General features: G+C 54.9%; 1 protein-coding gene across 1 annotated transcript in view; it reads left to right on the top strand.

Annotated features, from left to right (window-relative positions):
* The window catches only part of LOC123368679 (serine protease 27-like), a 28,397-nt gene extending 11,695 nt beyond the window's left edge, over window positions 1–16,702 (top strand). Inside the window, exons 2-6 of the mRNA XM_045013679.1 lie at window positions 12,001–12,027; window positions 12,914–13,079; window positions 13,527–13,798; window positions 15,281–15,450; window positions 16,159–16,702. Of these exons, the coding sequence (XP_044869614.1) occupies window positions 13,018–13,079; window positions 13,527–13,798; window positions 15,281–15,450; window positions 16,159–16,467 (813 nt within the window). The 5' untranslated portion in view covers window positions 12,001–12,027; window positions 12,914–13,017 and the 3' untranslated portion in view covers window positions 16,468–16,702. The remainder of the gene's footprint in view (window positions 1–12,000; window positions 12,028–12,913; window positions 13,080–13,526; window positions 13,799–15,280; window positions 15,451–16,158) is intronic.
* The last annotated feature ends 1,162 nt before the right edge of the window (window positions 16,703–17,864 follow it).

Genomic DNA, 17,864 nt, shown 5'->3' with positions numbered 1-17,864 from the left:
GGGGGGGCAGCCCTGGGGGCGCCACAGGTGCTGGGGGGACAGCCTGGAGGGTGCCATGGATACTCAAGGGGGCGTGGCCCAGGGGGATGCTGGGGGTACTCAGGGGGAGCACGGCACGGGGGGTGCCATGGGTACTCAGGTGGGGCACGGCCCGGGGGGTGCCGCGGGTACTCAGGGGGGGCATGGCACGGGGGGTGCCATGGGTGCTCAGAGGGGCATGGCTTGGGGGGTGCAGCGGATGCTTGCAGGGGGTAGCAGGATTGGGGCAGGTTCCCTATCCGGCTCCTGGGAAGCAGCGACCTTCAGCTGCGAGCCCCATGTGCTGCCTCCGCTATGCCCCAGCCCCAGCCCTGCAGCTCCCATTGGCTGGGAACTGCGGCCAATGGGAGCTGCGGGGGCGGTGGCTGCGGGCGCAGAGGTAGCATGTGGAGCTAGGAGCTGAGGAAGGGGAGCTCCTGTCACCCTTCCAGGGAGCTCCCCCATCAGGTAAGTACCGCCCGCACCCCAATCCCCAGCCCTGGGGCCCCCCACACACCCAAACTCCTGCTTCCGGGGGGTGCACCTGGCCATGCTTGGCCGGCTCCTGGGCCAGGCACACCGGCCGCTGCAGAAGTCACAGAGGTCACGGAAAGTCACAGAATCCGTGACTTCTGTGACTTAATTATAACTGTTCCGCAGATACCTTACAGGACATATCTTTGTAACATTGGTATCCGTAACTTTATAAACGGTCACCCCTATTCCCTACAGCGTAACAGCCTGTGTCCCCAGCTACCCCCAGCCCTTGACTCGAGGTTTCCTTCTGGGAAGCTGCCCTCCCTCACCTGAGCCCTGGAGATTAGTCACGGAGGCAACCAAACACCAACGAGCAAGAAGATCCCTGGGCCACCCTCCAGGACTTGGCGCTGACCCGGGGTGTGACGGATCTCTCAAGGCTGACGTGCACATCGCTTCATAGCACAGAGCCAGCTGATCCTGCCGTCACTCAGCGCAGCAACGCCTCACGCCGCGAATGTGACTGGAGTGCGTGCAGGCAAACGCTGGAATTCAAATCTATGGGATGATGCCACCTTCTCCTCATCCTCCTCCGTCTCTCCCAGTCATCGAGCCATGGATTTTAAGCCCAGAGGGGACCGACACATCCCGTAGTTGGACCTCCTGTAAAACGCAAACCGTTACATTTCATCCTGAGACACCTTTGTGGAGCCTCGTCACTTATGTTGGCCTGAAGCATCTTCCAGAAAGGCAGCTGGTCTTGATGCCATTGAAAGCTGGAGAATACACCACTTCCCGTGGGAGTGCGCTTACTTTTCCACCACACGCACTGACCCGTTCCCAGGGAACGAACCAGAGCACGGCAAGCTTAACTGTGTATGATTGGCATTTGGGGGCATTACATGGATGGATGGATAGAGGGGTGTGTATGGAGGTGGATGGTAGATGGACAGGGATGCGGGGGTAGATAGACTGGTGGGTGTGGCCAGTATATGGTTTAACGCCCGGTCTGCCTCTCCCTCAATGTGAAGAGGACCATGCACACCTGTGGTAACCAAGCTGAGATTTTCCCCAGACACTTTAGCCAAACGTATCCTGGTTTGGATTAAAATGTAAAATAAGGTTTATTAACTACAAAAGGATAGATTCTAAGTGATGATAAGTGAGAGCAAACAGATCAAAGCAGACTGCCTACTCAACAAAACCGCAAACTGAGCTTAACACACTAGGTAGGTAGGATATGAATTAGCAAATTCTCACCCCGATTGATAAACGGGCCGGCAGATTCTCAAGGCACAAGCTCCCTTGGCTTTGCAGCTTTGGGTTTCTCAGGTTTTCCTACACAGGCTAGAAATCCTTTAGCCTCGGCGCATCACTTCCCCCCTGTTCAGTCTTTGTTCCTCGGGCGTTTCCAGGTGTGGTGTTGCAGGGAGAGTGAGGTCCCCCCATGATGTCGTTTACCCCCTTTTGTATCTTCTTTGGAAAGCTCTTTGGCTGTGACCTGGGTGAAGCAGTTCCCATTGTGCAGCGCTATCTCTGAGAAGTTTCTGTTGTACACAATTCCTGGGGTGATCCTTGTGCCTGTGCGCGTTTCCTCTATAACCCATTAACCTGGTTTGGCCTTTTTACTGTTGTACCTGAAAAGGCTGCTTGGGGGTGTTTTCAGCCTCAGAGCATGTTTCAGTAACACCTACATAGCCAAACTTCATACCTTCACCTACGACAATAGCACATACAATCCAATCAGGTATTACTGTCTAGCACAGGGGTAGGCAGCCTATGGCACGGGTGCCGAAGGCGGCACGCGAGCTGATTTTCAGTGGCACTCACACTGCCCGGGTCCTGGCCACCGGTCCGGGGGGCTCTGCATTTTAATTTAATTTTAAATGAAGCTTCTTAAACGTTTAAAAAACCTTATTTACTTTACATACAACAATAGTTTAATTATATATTATAGACTTATAGAAAGAGACCTTCTAAAAACGTTCAAATGTCTGACTGGCACACGAACCCTTAACTTAGAGTGAATAAATGAAGACTCGGCACAGCACTGCTGAAAGGTTGCTGACCTCTGTGCTAGTAGATCAAGACTTTTAGAATAATACCTCACAAGGCAGCCTTTGTACAAAACAGATCCTAATTACACGACAGTGGTGAATATTGGGAGGAGTCCGGGGATCACAGTGGAGATAAGGCTGAATGGAAAAATGTATATAAGGATAGATGGGGGTACTGGGAATGGATAGCTGGATAGGGGAGTGGACTTTGGTGGGTTAGAGCAGTGGGGGAGCTAAGAGTCAGAAACCCTGGGAGGGAAGTGAGAACTAATGGGTTAGAGCAGGGTGGGGGCTGGGAGCCAGGACTCCTGGGTTCTATCCACAGTTCTGGGAGGGGAGTGGGGTCTAGACAATTAGAGGGGGGAGGGTTGGGAGCCAGGACTCCTGGGTTCTATTCTGGCTTTGGAAGGGGAGCCAGGACTAAGCTTGCCCCAAAAGAAGGGCCCCTGGATGGGGAGTTTATCCCTCTAATTGGGTGCCTCGCCCTGATAATTACAGCCTTTCCAGGAAGCTGTTGGGCAAACAAGGCCAGCCAGGCAGAGTTCCAGCACCCTGGCTCCCTTCCGATCCCCCAGTGAGGCCTTCCCCAACAGATCCGCTGCCCCCCTAGCATCCCCTGGCCCCTTTGCTACCCAGCTGACCCCAACTGCCATGAATGGGGTTTTGGCCTAGGGGATGGTGGGGTTCACTGAAATCCCTGGCAGGAAATGGCAGGGTTTGCAGCATCTCTGAAAGGTGGGGTCAGGGAGAACTAGCTGGGTTTGTCTCCTCTGGGTCTCACGCAACCCAGCCAGGAAGTGGGAATAGAGCCCACGAGTCCTGGCTCCCAGCTCCCCCAGCCCTGACCCACCAGACCCTCCAGGGGCTGGGGAGAGAACCCAGGAGTCCTGGCTCCCAGCCCCTCCTGCTCTAACCCACTAGACCCCACTCCCCTCCAGGAGCTGGGGAATTGCTTACAAAATCTCTCTTCTCTTGTTTGCTGGCTAGCTGCTGAGATGTCTTAGGGATGTACATTGAGATATTTCTCAGGAGTGACTGGAAGAGCTCTTTCGACCAAGTGATACTTGTGTGTTTAGTTCCTGTTAATAAAAACAACTGGGCACTTTAAACAGTCTGGAAAAAAATCAGTTCTCCTCTAACTTAACTGGGTTTCATACCCTGTGTTCCTGCAAGATTGCAACCCTGACAGGTTTCCTGTTTTTCACAGACACTTCCAGAAACCTGCAAGAGTCACCCTGGATTATTGTTACTGCAGCGTACCAGAGTATTATACTGCACGCAAAAATATTATGCTCTTCTACGGTAATAACAATGACAATAATACAGTTAGAACATTAGGACTGCAAGAAAGTACTCAGGTATTTTGCAGTAATAATAGATTTATTACTACATGAAAGTACTCTGGTATTGTCCAGAAGTAATATCATTAGACTATTAGTACTGCACAAAGGTACTCGGCTGTTTTCCAGTAATAATACGGGTAGACTATTAGTAGTGCGCAAAGGCATTCCGGTATTCTCCAATAATAATAATAGTGCTGGTACTGCATAAAAATACTCTCACTGGAGAATAACTGTAAAATACTAAAGGACTTTTGTAGCCCTGTTAAGAATATTAAAGTACGAGTGAGTTTACTAATGTATTGCTGTAAAGTAGCAGAGCAGTTTTACAGTACTAGTGCTTTACCTGGAGTATTACTGTAATAACAGTATTTATAATAATGCAACTGGAATATTCCTTCAAAATACCAGCGGATTATCTATAACCCTGTTAAGAGAAATCCAGCACCTGTGGACTTACTGGTGTTCGGTTATAAAATACCTGAGTCTTTTGTCTCTGTGACAAGTACTACAGCAGTTGTGATTCTCCTTTTATGAGTACTACACTAAAGAGTGAGTTTTCTGGAAGTATTGCCTGCATATATTTGTGCAGTATCGATAATTTTATTGGGCCATTATGGTAGAATACTAAGGTATATTTTATAGCCGTATTAAGAGGACTAAGGTGTTTAGCTGAGCATTGTCATAGCATACCAGAGTGATAATGTGTATGGCATTAGGATGCATTCAAGTAATGTAACTAGACTATTTCTTATAGAATACCAAAGTATTTTATGCCCTATTAAGTGCACCACACTGATAGTGAACTTACTGGAGTATTAATGTGGAACACCAGAGTATTATTGTTCAGTACTATAACAAAGTAATTGGAGTACTGCTCTACAGCACCAGATTGTCTTTAGAGAACCTATGAAGAATACTACAATATTAGTGAGCTTTTGTATGGTACCAGTAATCCAACTGGGGTATTACAAGAGTACTTTTGCATGGTACTCCAATAACTGGGCTATTTCTCAGGAATACTGAAGTATAGTTTGTAGTCCTATTAAGATTGCTACCATGCTAGTCACCTTACTGGAGGATTACTTTAAAATATCCAATTACTGTACCTTTTCTGGCCCTGATTATAATACTGGACTGAAGCATACCAGGGTACATTTTAAAGATCTAAGAGTATTTCAGTACCAGCGAGCCTGCTGGGTACTACTGTAACATATTAGTGTGCCTTTCGCTGCTCCGTTGAGTATTATTGTACCAGTGAGCTTGCTGGGTATTACTGTAAAATACTAGAGTACCCTTTGTGAGAAGTACCACAGTCCTGGTGATATTACTGGAATGTTACTGTAGAATACCAGAATACCTTTTGCAGCTCTGTTTGGTATTATTCTACCAGTGAGATTGCTGGACTAGTAGTATAATATACCAGAGTATCTTTCATGGCTGTGTTAAGAGTACCAAACTCCTGGTAATCTTATTGCTTAAAATACCAAGGTACTTTGCAGAGACCTATAAAGAGTGAAAATACTAATGATCTTACTGGAGTATTCCCATAGAATACAAAAGTACCGTTTGCACCTCTCCTGAATATTACTGTATCAGTGAGCGTGCTGGAGTATTACCACAGAATACCAGAGTACTTTTTATAGTCCTTTTAAGGCTACAATAATATGGGTGATCTAACTAGAGTGTTACTGTAAAACACCAGAATACCAACTGTAGTTCTCCTAAGAGGGCCACAGTTCTGGTTCTCTTACTGGAGTCTTACAGCAGAATAGCAGGGAATTCTTGGTATCTCTATTAAGAGTATTTATGTTATCAGTGAGCTTGCTAGGCTATTACTCCAACATACCAGAGCACCTTTGGGAGTCATAATTAGAATACCACAGTATTAGTATTCTTACTGGAATAGTACTGTAAAATACCTGAATACCTTTTGTAATCTTAATACCACAGTACTAATATTCTTGCTGGAGTACTACTGTAAAAATACCAGAGTACCTTTTGCAGCTCCACTGCATATCACCACACCAGTGAGCTTGCAGGAGCATTACTGTGCTATACCAGAACACCACCTTTAATAAAATAAAATAAAATAATAAGTAATAATAAATCGTAATTAATACTATCACAGTACTTGTATTCTTACTGGAGTATTACTGTGAAGAACCTCAGCGCCTTTTTGCAGCTCCATTTCTTAATACTGCACCGGAGGGCCGTGTTACTGTTGGCAAGGCATTGCCTCTGACACCTCACCCCACAAACTGGGGTCACCTGAGGTGCCAGCAGCAGCAAAGGAGGGAGGCCAGGGCAGCTCCAGAGGAAGGGAGAGGAACAGGAAAGGAGAACTGAGGGAACAATTGGTGCACACTGGCAAGCGGCGACAGGGATGCTTGGGCAGAAGGGAGGACATGTGCCGACGTCTGCTGAACCTGTTGGTTAACATTCTAGGCAGACTAACTGGCTGGATATAAACCGCGTTGGGGTGCACACCCTCTCCTGGCTGGGTGCATCGCCCGGTGGCCTGGCTGCCTCTCTCTCGGGGAGCCTTGGAATCCCCTTTGGGTTTAGTGATTGGTGCTGCTCACGAGCAGTATGGAGGAGCGGCGAACCAAGGCCAGCAGGCTGAGCTGGGCAAGGAGAATGGGGTCGCTGGTCCTGCACATTGTGCTGATGGGTAAGAGAGTCCGTCTGTCTGAGTATCAGAGGGGGAGCCGTGTTAGTCTGGATCTGTAAAAGCAGCAAAAAGTCCTGCGGCACCTTATTGGCTAACAGACGTATTGGAGCGTGAGCTTTCGTGGGTGAATGCCCACTTTGTCCTCTGTGTGAGTGATCTGCTTACAGAGAGGGAGTGGGGAGGGGAGAGGCAGGACTCCTGGGTTCTATCTGCCACTCTGGGAGGGGAGTAGACTAGGGTCTAGTCGGCTGGAGCTGGGGAGTCAGGACTCCTGGGTTCTACCCCTAGCTCTGGGAGGGGAGTCTCATGGGCTAGAGCAGGGGGTGCTGGGAGCCAGGATTCCTGGGTTCTATCCCTGGCTCTGGGAAGGGGAGTGGTGTCTAGTGGTTAGAGCGGGGGGGAGCTGGGAGCCAGGATTCCTGGGTTCTATCTCCAGCTCTGGGAAGGGAGTGGGGTCCACTGGGTTGGAGTAGGGGCAGGCTGGGAGCCAGGACTCCTGGGTTCTCTCCCCGACTCTGGGAGGGGAGTGGGGTCTAGTGGGTTAGAGCATGGGGAGCTGGGAGCCAGGATTCCTGGGTTCTATCCCTGGCTCTGGGAAGGGGAGTGGGGTCTAGTGGTTAGAGCGGGGGGGGGGGCTGGGAGCCAGGATTCCTGGGTTCTCTCCCCAGCTCTGGGAGGGGAGTGGGGTCTAGTGTTTAGCGGGGGAGGGGGGGCTGGGAGCCAGGATTCCTGGGTTCTATCCCTGGCTCTGGGAAGGGGAGTGGGGTCTAGTGGTTAGAGCGGGAGGGGGGGGGTTGGGAGCCAGGACTCCTGGTTCCATTCATAGTTCTGTGAGTCAAGGGTGGGCTGTGTCCTTTGTATCTAAAGGATTCCCTGCACTGTGGCAAATCTGCAGCTTCTTGTTAATTGATGTTGCTGGTGGAGTTGGCCTAACGAACCTACTGCCTTGGCTGAGGGCTAGAGACAGGGTCCTGGCAAGCCTGTTATCCTTGTTCTGACTCTGTGTTAGCATCAATCGCTGGTTGCAAAATTGCCATCAATTTGCAGTATCTGGGGTGTTCAAAGGTTTAGTGGGGAAAAGAAGCCAAGATTTATCGAAACATACTAAACTCTGGGTCAAATGTTTGAGTTGAAAATGTAGCTGGATCCAAAAATGCCATAACCTGGGCTAAAAAAAAGGTTTTGTGCAAACATGCAACATGATTTTGGTTAAAATAATGCAAAAAAAAAAAAGTATTTTTTTTATTTTGGCACAAAAATGGGTTAAATTGTAAGAACTGTCCTAAATCTGTATCCATATCAAGCATGCGCCAGTGTGGTTCATTACATAGGCAATAGAAATCATTTAGTTATTTCTCTGGCCTGTTTCACCTTTTGCTAGCAACCTTTATATTGAGTTTCAGGTCCACCCTTGTCTATGCAACGCCTCCCTGGTTAGAATCACCTGCAGATTTAAGTCAGACTCTGATTAAATGCAAATACTGTGCAGTTGTTTCCCAGCTGCTCCACCCCAGAGGTGGCTGCATTGCAGCTCTGGGCGAGCCATCCTTGTGGGCCTGTTCCCCATCTGCCCTGCCCGAGATGCAGCTGTCTTTCTCTCAGTTCCCCACATATTTTAAGCCTCTCTCCTAATCAAATGAAGCATCTGGCACAAACTTTTTAATCCCGTCACAGACACACAGGAAGAGACGGTTCCCACTACAAGCGGCACAGAATCATGCACCCCATTTTATTGAGGGGGAAACTGAGCCCCAGAGCAAAGCAAGGACTTACCCCCAGGGAATCTTTAGCAAACCTGAGAATAGAACCCAGGAGTCCTGGCTCCCAGCCCCCCTGTTCTAACCCACTAGACCCCACTCCCCTCCCAGAGCCGGGGAGAGAACCCAGGAGTCCTGGCTCCCAGCCCCCCCATTCTAACCCACTAGACCCCACTCCCCTCCCAGAGCCAGGGAGAGAACCCAGGAGCCCTGGCTCCCACCCCCCTGCTCTAACCCACCAGACCCCACTCCCCTCCCAGAGCCGGGGAGAGAACCCAGGAGCCCTGGCTCCCACCCCCCTGCTCTAACCCACCAGACCCCACTCCCCTCCCAGAGCCGGGGAGAGAACCCAGGAGTCCTGGCTCCCAGCCCCGCCATGCTCCAACGCACTAGACCCCACCCAGAGCCAGGGAGAGAACCCAGGAGTCCTGGCTCCCAGCCCCCCCATGCACCAACCCACTAGACCCCACTCCCCTCCCAGAGCTGGGGATAGAACCCAGGAGTCCTGCCTTTCTCCTGTCCTGAAGGGCTCCAGAATTATGTGAGGGGAGAAAGTTACCCCATTGGTCTCTCCTCCGTGTCCCTCAGCCGATGCCCGACCTGCCCATACACTCCAGCCGAGCCGTGCCAGGCGAACAGCTCTGCCCGCCGGGACCCCAGCGAGGCCGGCCCTGGAAGATAAGGTGGGCACCGTCTTCCCAAGCGCTCATCCCCCGGCCCCGGGTGCCACCAGCCGGCAGAACTCCACGCCTCCGGGGGAGTTCTACAGCTGAGCTGTTTAATTGGCTAATGAGGGACCTGTAATTCTTAACGAGCCACTGCCCGGGCAAGCCTGGCAAAAGGCGACGTCATTCATGTGGGTCGTGTGGATTGAGTACACAATGCCAAGGAGTGGGAAGGAGGAGACATGATGTCATGCTAGATGGGGGGCAGAGGTGGGAGTGGGATACCAGGGTAGATGGGCCTGTGTGTCTGACCTGGGGTGACAGGGGTGGGGGCGGGATCCAGGGTAGATGGGCCCATGGGTCTGATCCGGGGTGACAGGGGTGGGGGCGGGATCCAGGGTAGATGGGCCCATGGGTCTGAGCTGGGGTGACAGGGGTGGGGGCGGGATCCAGGGTAGATGGGCCCATGGGTCTGACCTGGGGTGACAGGGGTGGGGGCGGGATCCAGGGTAGATGGGCCTGTGTGTCTGACCTGGGGTGACAGAGATGGGGGCGGGATCCAGGGTAGATGGGCCCATGGGTCTGACCTGGGGTGACAGGGGTGGGGGCGGGATCCAGGGTAGATGGGCCCATGGGTCTGACCTGGGGTGACAGGGGTGGGGGCGGGAACCAGGGTAGATGGGCCCATGGGGCTGATCTGGGGTGACCAGGATGGGGGCGGGATCCAGGGTAGATGGGCCCATGGGTCTGACCTGGGGTGACAGGGGTGGGGGCGGGATCCAGGGTAGATGGGCCCATGGGTCTGAGCTGGGGTGACAGGGGTGGGGGCGGGATCCAGGGTAGATGGGCCCATGGGTCTGACCTGGGGGGACAGGGGTGGGGGCGGGAGCCTGGGTAGATGGGCCCATGGGTCTGAGCTGGGGTGACAGGGTGGGGCGCGATACCAGGGTAGATGGGCCCATGGGTCTGACCTGGGGTGACAGGGGTGGGGGCGGGATCCAGGGTAGATGGGCCCATGGGTCTGACCTGGGGTGACAGGGGTGGGGGTGGGATCCAGGGTAGATGGGCCCATGGGTCTGAGCTGGGGTGACAGAGGTGGGGGCGGGATCCAGGGTAGATGGGCCCATGGGTCTGACCTGGGGTGACAGGGGTGGGGGCGGGATCCAGGGTAGATGGGCCCATGGGTCTGAGCTGGGGTGACAGGGGTGGGCGCGATACCAGGGTAGATGGGCCCATGGGTCTGACCTGGGGTGACAGGGGTGGGGGCGGGATCCAGGGTAGATGGGCCCATGGGTCTGACCTGGGGTGACAGGGGTGGGGGCGGGATCCAGGGTAGATGGGCCCATGGGTCTGATCCGGGGTGACAGGGGTGGGGGCGGGATCCAGGGTAGATGGGCCCATGGGTCTGAGCTGGGGTGACAGGGGTGGGGGCGGGATCCAGGGTAGATGGGCCCATGGGTCTGACCTGGGGTGACAGGGGTGGGGGCGGGATCCAGGGTAGATGGGCCCATGGGTCTGACCTGGGGCGACAGGGGTGGGGGCGGGATCCAGGGTAGATGGGCCCATGGGTCTGACCTGGGGTGACAGGGGTGGGGGCGGGATCCAGGGTAGATGGGCCCATGGGTCTGACCTGGGGTGACAGGGGTGGGGGCGGGATCCAGGGTAGATGGGCCCATGGGTCTGATCTGGGGTGACAGGGGTGGGGGCGGGATCCAGGGTAGATGGGCCCATGGGTCTGACCTGGGGTGACAGGGGTGGGGGCGGGATCCAGGGTAGATGGGCCCATGGGTCTGATCCGGGGTGACAGGGGTGGGGGCGCGATACCAGGGTAGATGGGCCTGTGAGGCTAATCCGGGGCAGCAGGAAGGATTAAGGATGCCGGGGTGTGACCAGCCCAAAGACGCTGGGCCGGGCCTGTCGCCAGACCTGTTACGACACGAAGGCAGAACCACATTCCACGGTGCTGGAGCTCCCTGCCTCCATCCTTCACTTCCTTCTCCCTAATCCCGGGTAATTGCCACCCCGTAATTAAACATGGGAACATGAAGCCAGCTGTGATGCGCCTGCTCGGATCCCATCCCGGCCCTGGAATGTGGATCTGCCTCTGGGAGCAGCCGGGGAACAGCCCTAGGTCCGAGACCCTCAATCCCAGACCCGTCACAGCGGGGTGACCTGAGGCAGGGAGCTGCTCGGAGGGTGACCAACATGGTGGGGCTGTCTGAGTCTGCCGGGAGCCTGAGCCGATTGCTCAGAGAGGTGTGAACCACCCTGACTGAAACCAACACTGCCGGAGTCTTCAGAGAGCCTGAACCAATTGCTCCGAGAAGCCCAAATCAGAGCTGGGTGGGAAACAGGTTCCTGCCACTCAAATATTTTCCCAACTTTTTCCCCAGCTGAAATTCAAACGTCCAAACCCTGACGATATTGAGGAACTGAAAAAAATATTTTTCCCATATTGGGTCTATCGAAAAGGGGTTTTTGGATTTTCCACTTTTTTCTGGACTTTTTTTCTTCTCCCCCGCCCCCCCCCTCCCCCCTGGCTCATTTCCTTACAGTTCAAAATTCAAAATCTGTTTGAGGCAGGAATTTTTCTGTCCAAAAATGTCCAAATCAAACTTTTTGGCCGGCTCAAAAGACCTTTTTTTTCCTCCTCTGGGGTGGAGTAGCTGGGGAACAGCCACACATGGATGGCTCGACTGGCGCTGAGATGCAGCCACTGCTGGGGTGGGGCAGCTGGAGAACAACCACACACAACATTGCACCGGAATGGCTTGCCCGGTGCTGAGATGCAGCCACCTCTGGGGTGGGGCAGCTGAGGAACAGCCACACTGCAGTGCCACGGGGGGATGACTCACCTGGTGCTGAGATGCAGCCACCTCTGGGGTGGAATTGGGTAGCATAGCTGGTCTCTCTGCTGCCCCCTGGTGGTGGACGGGAGAAAGGACCCTTGAGGCTGCTGCATCTAGGCAGACCCCGTGGCTCTCCCTCTGACTCTGTCTTTTTGCATTTCAGGTGCCCAGCAGAGCGAGGCAAACGGAGGTGAGTCTTGAGCCACTCTCAGCAATGCCCACGCCCGGTGCCGGCCCCCCAGCAGTAGGGGCGCCAGGCGTCCGGTTTTCGACTGGAACGCCCGGTCAAAAAAGGACCCTTAAAAGTCTGGTTGGCGGCCCAGCGGGGCTAAGGCAGGCTAGTCCCTGCCTGTCCTGGCTCCGCGCTGCGCCCTGGAAGTGGCCAGCAGGTCCGGCTCCTAGGCTGGGGGGCCACGGGGCTCCTTGCGCTGCCCCTGCCCCGATCACCAGCTCCACACTCCCATTGGCCGGGAACCGCGGCCAATGGGAGCTGCAGAGGCGGTGCCTGTGGGCGAGAGCAGCACGCGGAGCCTGCTGGCCCCCCGCCTAGGAGCTGGGCCTGCTGGCCACTTCCGGGGCGCAGTGCGGAGCCAGGACAGGCAGGGACTAGCCTGCCTTAGCCCCGCTGGGCCGCTGACCGGGAGCCGCCTGAGGTAACCCCGAGTCCCAAGCCCCTGCCCCAGCCCTGAGCGCCCCCCAACCCAGAGACCCCTTCTGCACCCCAAACCCCTCATCCCCGGCCCCACCCCAGACCCCTCAGCCCCGCCTGCCTCCCAACCCCCTGCCTCAACCCGCAGCCCCCTCTCACACCCTAAACCCCTCATTTCTGGCCCCACCCTGGAGCCCGCACCCCCTCCCACACCCCAACCCCCTTCCCCAGCCCAGTGAAAGTGAGTGAGGGTCGGGGCGAGCGAGCCAACCGGGGGAGGGGGAATGCAGTGAGCAGGGGCGGGGCCTCGGGTTAGGGGCGGGGCCACCGGGAAGGGGCGGGGCTAAGGTGTTCGGTTTTGTGCAACGCCACCCACCGGACCCCAGGGCCGAGCCCGGATCCGACCTTCTGTCCCCTTTCTCCGCAGTCTGCGGGCAGCCTCGCTTGAACCTGAACCGGCTGGTGAAGGGGCAGGACACGGTGCCGGGAGAGTTCCCCTGGCAGGCCAGCATCCAGTGGAAAGGAGTCCACATGTGCGGGGCGTCCCTGATCAACGACGAATGGGTGGTTACGGCCGCTCATTGCTTCTTCCAGTGAGTACGGGGCTCTCCAGCCGCAGCCCTGCCGGTGCCCCTCACTCCCGACCCGCAGCCCCTGCTGGCCCAGCTCTGCCGGTGCCCCTCACTCCCGACCCGCAGCCCCCTGCCAGCCCAGCCCTGCGCCCCCCCAGCTCTGCCGGTGCCCCTCACTCCCGACCCGCAGCCCCTGCCAGCCCAGCCCTGCGCCCCCCAGCTCTGCCGGTGCCCCTCACCCCCGAGCCGCTGCCCCCTGCCAGCCCAGGCCGTGCCCCCCCTGCCCTGCCGGTGCCCCTCACTCCCGACCCGCAGCCCCCTGCCAGCCCAGCCCTGCCCCCCCCAGCTCTGCCGGTGCCCCTCACTCCCGACCCGCAGCCCCCTGCCAGCCCAGCCCTGCCCCCCCCAGCCCTGCCGGTGCCCCTCACTCCCAACCTGTCTCTGATGTGTTTCTCTGCCCCCAACCAGGGCCCGGAACCTGACCCAGTACCGGGTGGTGCTGGGGGCCCACCAGCTGCTGAAGCCGGGCCCCAACGCGTGCGCCTGCCCGGTCCAGCGCATTATCACCAACTCCCGCTACGCCGGGCAGACCACGAGCGGAGACATCGCCCTGGTCCAGCTGGCCAGGCGGCTGAATTTCACTGACTACATCCTGCCCATCTGCCTCCCGGACGCCTCCGTCCAGTTTCCCCCGGGCAAAGTCTGCTGGGTGACCGGCTGGGGCCACGTGCGCTCCTGGGGTAGGTCGGGATGGGACACCCGGGGTGGGGACGGGTCCTTGGGGTAGGTCTAGGGGAATGCGGGGCCAGAAGGATGGGAAGGAGTGAGGTCTGGCAGGGCTCAGGCGATCTGGAGTTCTAGTGATGGGTGAAAGAAAGAAAGAAAGAAAGAAAGAAAGAAAGAAAGAAAGAAAGAAAGAAAGAAAGAAAGAAAAAGGGAAATGGAATGGGAAAGAAAGAAAAAGGGAATGGGAATGGGAAGGAAAGAAAGAAAGAAAGAACAAAAAAGAAAGAAAGAAAAGGGGAATGGGGAAGAAAGAAAGAAAGAAAGAAAGAAAAAGGGAATGGGAAAGAAAGAAAGAAAGAAAAAGAAAGAAAGAAAAAGGGAATGGGAAAGAAAGAAAGAAAGAAAGAAAGAAAGAAAGAAAGAAAGAAAGAAAGAAAGAAAGAAAGAGGGAAATGAAATAAAAGGAACAAGTCTGACCCCTAGTGTTAAAGGAGGGGACAAGGAGTGAATTGACGCATTAAAACAAAAGAAAAGGAAGGAAGAGGCCTAACGTGAAGGGCAGGGCCGGCTCTAGACCCCAGCGCGGCAAGCACGCGCGTGGGGTGGCCCTTTCCCGGGGGGTCGGCAGGCTGGGCCGGCGGACCTGCCGCAGTCATGCCTGCGGGAGGTCCACCGGAGCCCCGGGAGCAGCGGACCTGCCGCAGGCAAGAGTGCGGAGGGGGCGCTCGTCCCGCGGCTCCAGTGGACCTCCCGCGGGCATGACTGCGGACGGTTCGCTGGTCCCGCGGCTCGGCTGGACCTCCCACAGGCATGACTGCGGCAGCTCAACCGGAGCCGCCGGACCTGCGAACCGCCCGCAGCTGCGGGAGGTCCAGCCGAGCCGCGGGACGAGCGCCCCCTCCGCAGTCATGCCCGCGGGAGGTCCGCTGCTCCCGGGCACCTCCCGGGCATGACTGCTTGGGGCGGCCAAAAACATAGAGCCGCCCCTGGTGAAGGGGTGGGGTGGGACGCACCGAGGGAAGGACAGAGTGTAAAAATGAAAGAATGAGCCCTCGAGTTAAAGACGGGGGGCGGGGGGCAGAGAATGAGAGAATGAGACAATGAATGGAAGAGTGAAAAAAGCCTTGGACTTAAGGGCAGGGCAGCGAGAGAAGAACAGAAAGCGGAAAGGCCTGGAAAACGACCCGCTGTGGTTGCAGGAGGGACAGGGAGCGAAGGGAAGAACAAGGAGATGAAGGAAGGAAAGCCGTGAGCGGCAGAGTAGGGAGGAAGGGAACGGGGGAACAGGGGAGAACACTCCTGCCTTAGAGGGGTTAGAAAGCTCAGCTGCGGAGGCGCATGGAGGAGCCTTGGGTGCAGTGGCCGGGCCGCGGGAGAAGCGCCGGAGCAGACGCAGGCCGAACGGCAGGGTGCTCGGGGGAGGGCAGTTCAGCGCTGCCCCCCAGGGGCCGGGCTGAGCCCAGCGCCTCACCACCAGCTCTTGCTGCCCCTTGCAGTGGACCTGCCGTCCCCGCAGACCCTGCAGAAGCTGCAAGTCCCCATCATCGACTCCAAGACGTGCCGGAACCTCTACCTCACCAACATGCAGAACAGGCTGCCCCTCAGGAACATCCAGGATGACATGATCTGTGCCGGTTACGCCGAGGGCATGAGGGACGCCTGCAACGTGAGAGTCCCCTGGCCAGAGAACCCAGGAGTCCTGGCTCCCAGCCCCTCCCCATCTCCACAACTCCCTTTACCCCACTCCCATCCCAGAGCCGGGGAGAGAACCCAGGAGTCCTGGCTTCCAGCTCCTAGACCCCACTCCCCTCCCAGAGCTGGGGAGAGAACCCAGGAGTCCTGGCTCCCAGCCCCCCCCCCAACCCACCAGACCCCACTCCCCTCCCAGAGCTGGGGAGAGAACCCAGGAGTCCTGGCTCCCAGCCCCCCCCCCCAACCCACCAGACCCCACTCCCCTCCCAGAGCTGGGGAGAGAACCCAGGAGTCCTGGCTCCCAGCCCAGGGAGCAGGCTGCGGGGGGAGGTATAGGCCCAGGGTCCCATCACAGAGCAGGTCACAGCTACTACACAATCCCTTTTCTGCATCACAGGGCAACTGTTCTCCACCTGCCAAGCCCCACCCCAGAGGTGGCTGCATTTTAGTACTGGGCGAGCCATCCCTTTGGAGCACTGCTGTGTGAATCCAGTTGTCCCACCCCAGAGGTGAATGCATTTCAGAGCTGCCACCTGCAGAGACCCTCCTGACTGAGACTGGGGCCCCGACCAAGATCAGGGCCCCATTGTGATTAAGGAAGTCCGTGGCATAGCTCAGAATAGACCCAAACCCCCTGGTTCCCAGCCCAGTGCACTAACCCTTCTCTCTCTCGGCTCCTTAGGGTGACTCTGGTGGCCCTATGGCCTGCATTGTGGGTGATGTCTGGGTGCTGGCTGGAATCGTCAGCTGGGGCGAAGGCTGCGCCATCAGAAACCGCCCCGGAGTCTACAGTCGCCTCACCTCCTACCAAAGCTGGATCCGGGAATATATCCCCAACCTGGAGTTTGTCAAGGAGCCCAAAGGCCGGGAATCCCGTGCTGTGGCAGACATCAAGGGCCAAAAGCACCCTGGCGCTGGCTCGCCCAGCCAGGCTGCCTCTGTCATTGCCAACACCCTGCTGCTCCTGGCCTGCCTGCTGTATCTGATTTAAAACCAAGGCGGGAGGACAGAGAAAAAGAGAGAATTCCCCCACTCCTCTGTCAAGCTAGAAGGAAAAGGAAGAAGGAATCTATAGTTCTGGTCCAGTCTCCTCAGTGTTGGCTACCTAAAGGCCCTGGGTTTTAGCATTCCCTTTGGGGAAGTATTTTAAACATTTAAAAACTAAGGAAATTCCCAGCCAAAAAACTTTGTGAAACACTATAAATGTGTGTACACTCCTCTGCAACTACAGCAAGGGTGCCATAGTCACAAGGGGGTGGTCAACCACTTGGTCTAGATCTCTATCTTCAGGTATATATTTAGGATTAGGGAGTTTAAGATGGAATAAAACAACCTTTGCTGATCATTTCATAAATACATAGGGCCCAGCAATCCGCGTCTGTTTTTGCCAGGTGGGCGAGATAACTTGGGAGGAGTCATGGAGGTTTTGGCTGAGGGTGAAGCTAATCAAAAATGTTTTGAATGTTGCTAATTTCACAACATGTCAACATTTCTGATTTTGACCAGGAACCGATTGATACGTATTAATGCCATCGGACAAGGCCCGGGGAAGACCTCATCTGGACTCCTGTGCTCAGTTCTGGGCACCCGAGATAAAGAAAGTGGGACTCAGAGTTGGATAGGTGCAGAAAAGGTCTTCTAAGATGATGAGGAGATTGGGAAGCCGATCTTCTGAGAAGAGACTCAGAGAGGTTGGCTTTTTTCACGTAGAAAAACCAAGACTGAGAGGGGAACTGAGTTTGTAAATGTAGAAAATTTGAAAATTGCAAATGTTGAACATTTGAAAGTTGCAAATTTAGATGAGGAAAATAATAGGAAAAATCCTGACATAAATAAATAAAAACATTTTCAATTCTCCTCTTCCATCACCATCCTCTTTTGACCAGCAATCTGGATCACAAGCCATAAGAACAAGCATTTTGTTTGCTGTTATGGCCAATTTGAAGTGGAAGTCTCTTTCCCTGGGTTGAATGACCCCCTACGTACATTTGAGAGGATATTTCTTGGATTATATTTACAATGGATTAATTGATGGCATTTCTCACACGAACTAGATCTAAAAATCATAAAACACAGATATTTAAGTACTGAGATCATCTGTGTAGCTTTATGGATGGCAAACTGTGAATGAGCTAGAGCTCAGATATTTTGATATAAAGGAGTAGTCCAGTAGCTGGACACCACATTGATGGATGAATAGAGGTGTGTTGATAAACATGCCAGAATTACGGGTATTTGTGGAAATGGTGTGAGTTTCCCAGTATTTCAACCATTTCACTTTATTGTGACTTTAAATATTTCAGGCTTTGCCGATGTTTTGTAAGTGAATTGGTTACGGCTTTAACAAAGTTTTTTGTCTGGGAATTTCCTTAGTTTTTGTAATCCACA

The sequence above is a fragment of the Mauremys mutica genome, chromosome 4 (assembly GCF_020497125.1).
Source record: "Mauremys mutica isolate MM-2020 ecotype Southern chromosome 4, ASM2049712v1, whole genome shotgun sequence".
Classification (NCBI taxonomy): Eukaryota; Metazoa; Chordata; order Testudines; family Geoemydidae; genus Mauremys; species Mauremys mutica.
Note: the sequence above shows the minus strand (reverse complement) of the source record. Positions and strands in the feature narration are given on the sequence as shown.